The sequence below is a fragment of the Sinocyclocheilus anshuiensis genome, unplaced genomic scaffold (assembly GCF_001515605.1).
Source record: "Sinocyclocheilus anshuiensis isolate Anshui unplaced genomic scaffold, SAMN03320099.WGS_v1.1 scaffold487, whole genome shotgun sequence".
NCBI classification, from domain to species: domain Eukaryota; kingdom Metazoa; phylum Chordata; class Actinopteri; order Cypriniformes; family Cyprinidae; genus Sinocyclocheilus; species Sinocyclocheilus anshuiensis.
In genome coordinates this window covers 404,735-414,421 of record NW_015548240.1, presented here as the reverse complement: position 1 = coordinate 414,421, position 9,687 = coordinate 404,735, and the positions used below count along the sequence as shown (strand labels likewise).

Below are 9,687 nucleotides of genomic sequence, written 5' to 3'. Positions count from 1 at the left end.
GCGCTGTGGATCGCCGGATCGGCTTTCACTGTGGACGAAGCGGAGTCCAGCCCGGGGTCGTCACATGTGGTTGCCACAAGCCCGCCGGCCACGCCATTCTCAAGACCGCCGGGCGTTCCTCACTCTAGCCCGCCAGCCGCCGCTCACTCTAGCCTGCAGTGTGTGACGCTGTGTGATGCATTTTATGGAGGACTGTTTCCTGAACCTGCAGAATAGCCTACAATGGGTCTGTGCTCAAAGGCTGTTCTATAAAGTGGGGCAGTTCCAACTTTGCAAGGACAGTCTGGCGCTTCTAACTCACAGCCTGTAAGTAAATTTTTTTATATTTAAAGAATTTACCACTGATGATTCAAACGCGAACTTTTAAACAGTGTAGAGTAGCTCTTGTTTGTTTGTCGTTTCTCCGATCACAAATGCAGACATGGTTTTATGTTTATGCGGCGCGATACGCAACGCAACGCGTAAAAACACAGTATAAGTCATTATAATCAGTAATTATGTCCCCACTGGATGCAACAAATGCCTCGTTTGTAATGGGTTTTATTGGTTTTGTCTCGTCGTGCTGGGAGATAGCATCACAGTATGTTAAGGGGCGTAACATTTCCATCACACACTTGAGGTATTCAGCCAATCACAACGCACTGGATAGCTGGCCAATAAGCGTACACCTCGCTTTTCAGAACGATGAGCTTTGTAAAAATCGACCTTAAACCGCATAAACACATTGCATTACACCAAATACAAAACATAATGTTCTTTTTAGCAACGTCATATGACCCCTTTAAAAACTACCTTTTCAATAATCTTGCCTATAAAAGGAATACTTGGTGGAAGTATGGTGTTATCAAGATTGCTCTTTTTCAGAAGGGGCTTAACAACTGCAGTTTTCAGGGAGTTTGGAAAAGTCCCATAAAAAGTGAGGTGTTCATCACTTCTAAGAGATCTGCTTCTAAACAGTTAAGCACACTTTTGTAAAAAATATGTGGGAAGTGTGCCAAGATAGCAGGTTGACGATTTAAGGTGCTGTACTATTTCTTCCAAAATTTTGTTATCAATGGCTTCAAAACCAGACATAGTAACTAACTTATTTTTGAAATTCCGGTTGAATCTGTTTGACCTCTGCATAACTTGAGGAAATGTTAATCGCCTTTCTGATATTTTTGACCTTCTCAGAAAAGGAGGAAGCAAACTCATTGCATTTGCTGTCGGAGAGCATTTCACTGGGACTCTGACTAGGGGGGGTTGTTAGTCTCTCAACAGTAGCAAAAAGAGTGCGAGTGTTGTTTATGTTACTGTTTATAAGGTTTGAGAAAAAGGTCTGTCTAACTGTGGCTAGTTCCACATTGAAAGCATGAAGGCTGTCTTTTTAGATGCTATAGTGAATTTCAAGTTTCGTCTTCCGCCACATCCGCTCAGCTTTTTTGCATTGTCTTTTTATACTCTGTACTGCTGTTGATGTTCTCCATGGTGATTTTTGTCTGCCAGTCTTCTTACTGACTTTCGCAGGAGCAATATCATCAATAACAATCTTAACTTTTGAGTTAAAGGAATCATGGAGATCAACAGAGTCTGCAGAAATGCTTGGTGTTACAGATATAGCCTTCATAAATAGCACACTAGTGTGTGTACTCGAATGTGTGTGGGTCCATGCACATGCTGAATCAGGTCAAAAGTGTTTAAAATGGTTATAATTTATTTTGTAGTTTTTGAATGATTTCTGCATTATCTATGTGAATATTAAAATCCCCTGCAATAGCAAAACAGACAAACTCTGAGGAAATCATTGATAACAGTTCTGTGAACTCTTCAACAAAGGCTGGAGAGTTTTTTGGAGGCCTGTAAATAATGATAAACAGAATGCGTGGAGCACCTTTCAGCACAATCCCTAGATATTCAAAAGACAAGTACTGACCAAATAACACTTGCTTGCATTGATAGACATCTTTAAATAGAGCAGCTACACCTCCATCTCTCCTAACAGTCCTGCAGACACTCATGAAAGTAAAGTTAGGAGGTGCTGTTCCATTGAGGACTGTTGCACTGCAGCTGTCTTCTAGCCATGTTTCGTTTAGAAACATAAAATCCAGGTTGTTTGTGGTAAACACAAGAGACAATCGTGGAAAACATCACAGATGACAGGCAGAGCAGTAATTGGTTTGGAGAATTTTAAATCTATAAGAGCTTTCTGCTTTCTAGAGTATAAAGTAATTTGGGTTCATTTATGAACAAAGGAAAAGCTGCAGCTGATTGAAGGTGAAAGGTTACCGGAGGTTGAGTTCATTATTGCGCTCAATGGCAGCATGGTGGTCATCGACTTCAGACGCCAGCTGAGATTTCAGTTTCTCTGCTTTGTCCAGATCAAAGCGAATCCTCTCCTTCTCACGCCTTTCCAGGTCAACACACTCACTGTCACAAAAAGAATTGACATTAGAAGCAAACTGGAGCTCTGATGGTTCTAAAATGATCTTGAGTGAATCTGAATAATGAGCATAAGTGTGTAAAAACAATCTGGAGTGAGTCTGAATAATGACCTGGATTAAAGAAGAATAACAAGATGTGATTTAGAGTAAGAGAAAACAGGTTTGTCACAATAGAAAGCTGAGGTGAGTCAAATAATGAAACGAAGTGATCTTGAATGAGTCCCCATATTAAATTAGAATCATCTGCAGAAGTATAATAATAATAATATGGTACAGAGTAGAGTAAGAATGTGCATAATATAATGTATAATAAATAATTGTTCAGTGGGGTTGGGGAGCTCTGTTGGAGCAAGAAAATTTATTATTTATTTTTTCATCCTTTTTCTTTTTAAAATTGTCATATTATGTAAAATATTAATAAAAAGACTTTTAAAAAGAAAAAGAGCTGAAGGGATCTGAAGTGAGTCCGAATAGTGATGTGTAACAGAAGTTCTCAACCTTTTTGATTCCAAAGCTCCCCGTATTATTACATACAAACAATAGTCGCAAAGCAGCTTGACATAGCTAGAAAAAAATTAATTCTATATATGAATTACCAAAGCTAATTAATATTTTATTCATTTATAAGACACTCTCAGTATATATATTTTATATGTAGAAATAACACTTAAAATTCTCTTATCCAGGTTTTCCTGTGGGAATCCTGATTCTTAATGTGTTGAGGTAACAAATTAAAATACAAAATATAATGTCAGTTTACATCTTGTTTTTTAGCTGTATTAACTTATTTAAAAACATATCTTGTCTTATTTTAAGTCATTTTATGCTTTCTTGTGTACTGTGGTAAGGCCCCCTAGTGGCCCCTTGGTTGAGAACCACTAGAATGAGATGGAGTGTGTGAATAGCAAACTGAAGTGATCTAGTGTGATGCAGAGTGAACAGCTGAAATTCTCTAGGGTGAGTTAGAATAATGAACTGGAATTATAAGCTGGATTTAATTAATTATTTTGATGATCACAAAAATTTATTAATAATATTAATCATGCATTAGTACGCTGGAGCAGTTCTACTTCTAAATCTCTAAATCTAGACCAAGCTTGAGTGAGCTATGAGAGTTGAAATGCACAGAGTTCAAATACATGGACTCACAGCAGATGTCTGATCTCTGCCTTAAAGCTCACTAGCGCCGCCTGGTGGATTGAGTTCTTAGTGCTCAGCAGCTCATTCTCTAGAGCAATGGTCAGCTCAGACAGATTCACTTTACCTTCCAGATTAAAATCCAGAGCCTACAGACAGACACACACATATAAAAGCTTATTACAAATATTCCAGTTGAAATGCAGAGTTGTGTAGACACTCAGTCTATGCGTGTTACCTGTAAGATCTCTGAGCTATTGTCCACTCCCTCTTCCATCCACCTGTAAAGGAGAGTTTCCACAGAAGCGTGTCCCGATCCATCATCCAAATCTGAAAACACCTGCAGACCGATTGTACTGCTCAAAGCACATGAGATCCTTCGACCCGACTCATCAAACTTGGAAGAAAGAGAAAGATGGAAAAAAGAGGTTTAACACTTATATTTAGGCATGTTTTGCACACAGCCTATTATTGTGTACTACCTGAGTGGAATGGAGTCTCTTTAATTGTCTGTAGGGTGTAGATGCTGACGGTGTGGGTGGTTTGCTGGGGTTTATTACGCATGAGATGAACTCCTGCACATCTATTGCGCTTTCATCACCACACTGCAACAGATCCTCACCCACCTGGGAACATTCAAACCCACACAGGAACTATGTGTTAACATGATTTACTTAACCACTAAATGGATCTCAGGTTGTGATCGTGGAAAATACCTCAATGCCTATGTGCTTGCAGAGTGTGTGTAGCTGTTGCAGTGTGGCCATGCCGTTTATGGGTAGAGAGAGCTGATGGCAAGCGTTATGCCAACGCTCCTCCATGTCACAGAGTGGCAATGCATTGCCACGTGGTGTGCTGGGTTCATCTGGGTTCCAGAGGTGCAGCTGACCTGCACACAATCCAGTGTAAATGTCTTGCATAAGGGAAGATTTTTTTTTTAAAAGAGTATTTCAACTCACCTTCTGCTTCAAACTCTTCAGAAATGCTTATGTCAGCATTCCAGCGCTGTAAAAAATAAAATGCACAGATGAAAAACACTGATAATCACACCCCCAGGAGGAGCAGTACTGAGCAACAATAAAAAAAAAAAGCAGATGATCTCAAATAAAGAGGTAAACTTAAGCTCTATTATATTGATATAAGCTGAGAAAAATTTTAACAAGAGATGTTAATGATTAAATTGTGGATTGAACAATTGTTTATCATTAATAATGTAATCGGTTCAAAAATTTGGGGTAAGATTTTTTATTTATTTTTAAAGAAATTAATGCTTTTTCATAAAGGATGCATTAAATTGATGAAAAGTGACACTAACAACATTCAAAAAATTGCTATTTTTAAATAAATGCTGAACGTTGTATTAAAAATAAAAATGTAGCACACTTTCCAGAAAAATATTAAGCAGCATAACTGTTTTCAATATTAATAACCATGAGAAATGTTTATTGATTTTGTATCAGCATGTTAGAATGATTTATGAAGGATCATGTTACTAAATTGATGAAAATTTAGCTTTGCCAAATTACATTTAAAATATCTTAAAACAGAAAAGTCATAGAATTACTGTTTTTACTGTACTTTTGATCAAATAAATGCAGCCTTGGTAAGCATAACCAACTAAAAACATTAAAAAAAAAATCTTTCAGAGTTAAATATATAATAATAATAATAATAACAATAATAATAAATGCTAACCAAATTAAAAATGAAAAGTAAAAAAATATATATTAAAATACTAATTATGCAAAACTAGCCACAGGTTGTGAAACTAAAAAGCCACTTAATCAACTACTTCCCTATTGTTTGGTCAAGATCATTGTGTGTGTGTTCAAATATGGACAGAGTGAATTTCTGGGGGTGCAGGGAGCAGATGGAGAATACGTGCAATGGAATTCAGGGGGTGGGGAAGGGTCATCTACAACATCTGCTGTTGTAGAACCGGAGGACTGTTCACACACCAGACTATCAGAGAGAGCTCTGTGCAGCAGTGTATTAATGTGCACCTGCTGGAAAGCGTGGCTAGAGTCACACACAAAAGCTCACAAACACAAGCCAGCATGAATTCGATAAAATTCTTTTCAACGTGAGACGTCATTGCTTGATATTTTGCTTTAAATTGGGGTGTCTCTTCTAGATTCCTCATTAACTGCTGTCAGAGCAGAGGGCAAAGACACACACACATACACAGTGTGTTTTGGAGCTAGTTGCAGCTGAATAATTTGGATTGTTTCTGAAGGAAAATCGCAACTTTAACCTTCAGCTTTATCTGTGTATTCAGATATGGATGATTCCAAACGAGAAGAATGTGGCTTAACCTTTACGCTTCATTGTTATTCATGTGAGCGTTTGTTACCTCACGTTTCCTGGGTACAGTCCTGTCATCGCTCTCTTGAGCATCTTCATCCTTCTCCTCCTCCTCATCTTCAGCCTGTGTGTGTGAATCAGTGTGCGTGTGAATGAACTCTGGAGCAGAGCGGCGACCATAGCGCTTACTGCCCTTTACGAAGCGTGGCTGGACTTCTGGGGAATCTAGGGGAGAGATAAATAACTCTTACAACATTTATACAAAAATAAATGCATTCCTCCACAGTAACATCTAACAAGAGTCAACAACACTTTCAAAATACTTGCTACTCTTTCACAAATGTTGCTCAAGGGATGTCTAATGACCAAATATCTGTTAATAAAACAACTTCTTAAATAATTGAAGACAGAAAATATCCTGAAAAAAAAAAACTACCGTTTAAAAGTTTGGGGGCGGTAGGATTTTTTTAAAGTTTTTTTGCTCACCAAGGCTGCATTTCTTTGGTCAAAAATACCATAAAACAGTAATACTGTGAAATATTACAAATATTTTAAAATGTAATTTTTTTCCCTGTGATGGCAAACTCCAGTCTTCAGCGTGACATGATACTACAGAAACCATTCTAATATCCTGATTTAGTGCTAAAGAAATATTTCTTCTTATTATCAATGTTTAAAACAGTTTTGCTGTTTAATATATTTGTGAAAACCATGGTACCTTTTTCAGGATACGCTGACAAATTCAAAAGAACAGCATTTGTTTGAAATAGAAATCTTTTGTATCATTATGAATATATTTACTGTCACGTTTTATCAATTTAATGCATCCTTGCTGGTTTAAAGTATATATATTTTTAATCTTACCGACATCAAACGTTTGAAGTGTTTATGGGCAGCATAGAGTTTAGACAAACTATACCATAAAGTCTGCAGATTTCATTACCAGATCATTCATGATATATTAGCAACAGTCAAGCCAGTGGCATATTTTGATAAGAGCGCAGGATGTTTTTAGAAACAAAATCTGTGAACCGTTTGTTTATCGTTCACCTTAGAAACCTGTGATTGAAATTCAATTGAGAGCATGAATGAACGATGAATGCCAAGTTTTGTTTGAGGCCCAGGGTAACACACACACTGTGCGTATAAATGCTGTCCACCAAGTGTTAAGCAGAAATGATTCATGAAGAAATCATGTTTGCTAAGGCAAGCGTCACTATTTCTATTGCTTATAATTAGGCAAACACTTGTAGCAACCGCATAGCAATGCCCTGGCCCTACTATCATTAACTGTGAGATGTCATAATTAGAGAAGAGCTTGTTTTAAGATAGAATAGACTTCATTTACACTCTCACTGTTCTCAGAATAATCCTCCTTAATCCAGATTTAACCTTACATTCATCCCTCAGCTCAGGCTGTCTGGTTTTTAATACATTCTCGATTACATCATGATTTCTAATGATCATGATCACAACCTGCATTAAAAACTGTGTGTCCAATGTCAATTATAGTAAAAAAAAATTTATATATATATATATATATACACCTTGCTACGTGTACTGCGTTAGGCTAACCGAGACTTGTCATTTGCACTTATATATTGTTGCTCTTTTGTTATTTTTGACTGCTTTTACTGTCCTCATTTGTAAGTCGCTTTGGATAAAAGTGTCTGCTAAATGACTACATAAATAAATAAATATATATCAGTCACGCATTAGTCATAAGTCAAGCAGACCAAATATAAACAGCTGTAAACACATAAAAGTGTCTGCTAAATGACTAAATAAATAAATAAATATATATCAGTCACGCATTAGTCATAAGTCAAGCAGACCAAATATAAACAGCTGTAAACACATAAAGAAACTATATTAGACCTAAATTGATATATAAAATTAATAGATATTTATTCCTACAAGTTTTGGTGACTTTTGTGTGAAATCACAGCATGTATAGATATTGTTTTAAAACGGTCCTTCAACGGTAATATCAATATCTAGACAGCAGTGTATCCAAAGATGATTATATTTTTAGAACAGAATTTCTATACAATTTAATGAGGCATTCATCAAACTGAGGATTTAAACTGCTCTTTTTACACAATACTGGTTCCAGCAAGCAAGGTTACTTGATGCCAATAATCTAAAATGATCAATTAAGTTTAATGATCAATGACATGATGTCTGTTCATTATATGGTTTAAATCTACAACCTTTTTGTTACCAGTCTTGATCTTATGAGGTTGTTACCTGGTCGTTCAAGACATTCTTCTGGATCATTTGTGTTTGTGCTTGATAACACAAGGATCAGCGCATCCTTAAACTGTTCAAAATCAACCTGAAAAATCAAAACAGTAGCAATGAACCACTCCTCTTTTCAGCAGTGTCTATCAAGACTATACAGTTTCTAGTTATAGATGCTCGAAAAGGTTGTTTGGTTTGGGTTTTGAACAAAACACAACATTTCTGAAATGTAATCCACGCTCAAAATCTCCTGACCATTAACAGTATTTAATGCCTCAGCATGAAAATTAACACACAAATACACAAAAAAGACATTAAAATAAAATGACTAAAATAAAAATAGAAAAATTTCAAAGAAATATAGGTGGTCTCTCAGTTATAGATGCTCGAAAAGGTTGTTTGGTTTGGGTTTTGAACAAAACACAACATTTCTGAAATGTAATCCACGCTCAAAATCTCCTGACCATTAACAGTATTTAATGCCTCAGCATGAAAATTAACACACAAATACACAAAGACATTAAAATAAAATGACTAAAATAAAAATAGAAAAATTTCAAAGAAATATATGTGGTCTCTCACCCGTGCACGGATCTGGTCCTCCAGCAGTGTGTGTAAGAGTGTGTTCAGTGTGTTCTCCTCCAGCTGAAGGGCCCGGCAGAGATCGGTCAGTTCTTCCGGACTCAGACAGCCCAAACCACTGCCATCAAAACTCTCAAACACCTCTTTCAATCGTTCCTCATACTGGTCCCTCGCTCCATCCATCAGCCTTTCCTACAGAGACACAGACAGAGTTACACATCCCGTCCACTGGCTTTTAGCTTACTAAGGCAGATAGTTCACTTCCACACTCACAATAACTCCAACATATTCCTGTTCAAAACACAAGGATGCAGAAAGAGCCATCAATAACCAGAGTGAGTGACAAAAAAAAAAACGGACAAGAGCAACAACGAGCTCGAGCGCAAATGCTTGACACACTCACACCGGTCACTTTTACCAAGGAGGCTGTATTGGCTGTCAGCCGTTAAAGGACTACAGCTTTCATAACAGAGGAACAACGTTCCCACAGTTGACTAATGGATTTCCGTGACTTTTTCAGTTGGATAAGGAGCATATAGAAATATTTTACATCTCTGGGCATATTTCCATTATGTGAGGTACCAGTTTTTTAAATAATAAGTGTACAGTATTATGTTTATTAGGGATGCACAACATATCTGTACAGTACAAGCTATTGGCCAATATTACAGATTTTTAAAATGTATCAGTGTTTAATTATGCATGCACATTTTTATATTTAGATTATTAGATATTTATTCTATACTATTTTAAAAGATAATTTTATAACAAATAAATACAAATTATATGAATTAATTTTTATACTTGAACAACATTTGTCGTCATCTAACAAACATTACCAACTGATTTTTAAAAGACACTAGTAATTTAATACTGTTAAAATTATCTTTAACAAATCTCAAAATTTGTACTTTTGTTCATACTAAACATTATAATGTTGAAGCCAAAATTTACTTGCAGCATAAAAAAAAAGATTTGACTTTTCAGTATTTTTGTGCAA

General features: G+C 36.4%; 1 protein-coding gene across 1 annotated transcript in view; it reads right to left on the bottom strand.

Moving 5' to 3' along the window:
• nin (ninein (GSK3B interacting protein)) overlaps positions 1-9,057 on the bottom strand; it is a 23,433-nt gene extending 14,376 nt beyond the window's left edge. The window contains 10 exon segments of the mRNA XM_016442278.1: positions 2,266-2,406; positions 3,570-3,706; positions 3,796-3,954; positions 4,040-4,183; positions 4,274-4,446; positions 4,517-4,562; positions 5,911-6,086; positions 8,112-8,199; positions 8,688-8,879; positions 8,961-9,057. Coding sequence (XP_016297764.1) covers positions 2,266-2,406; positions 3,570-3,706; positions 3,796-3,954; positions 4,040-4,183; positions 4,274-4,446; positions 4,517-4,562; positions 5,911-6,086; positions 8,112-8,199; positions 8,688-8,879; positions 8,961-9,011 — 1,307 coding nt within the window. The 5' untranslated portion in view covers positions 9,012-9,057.
• Between the last annotated feature and the right edge of the window lie 630 nt (positions 9,058-9,687).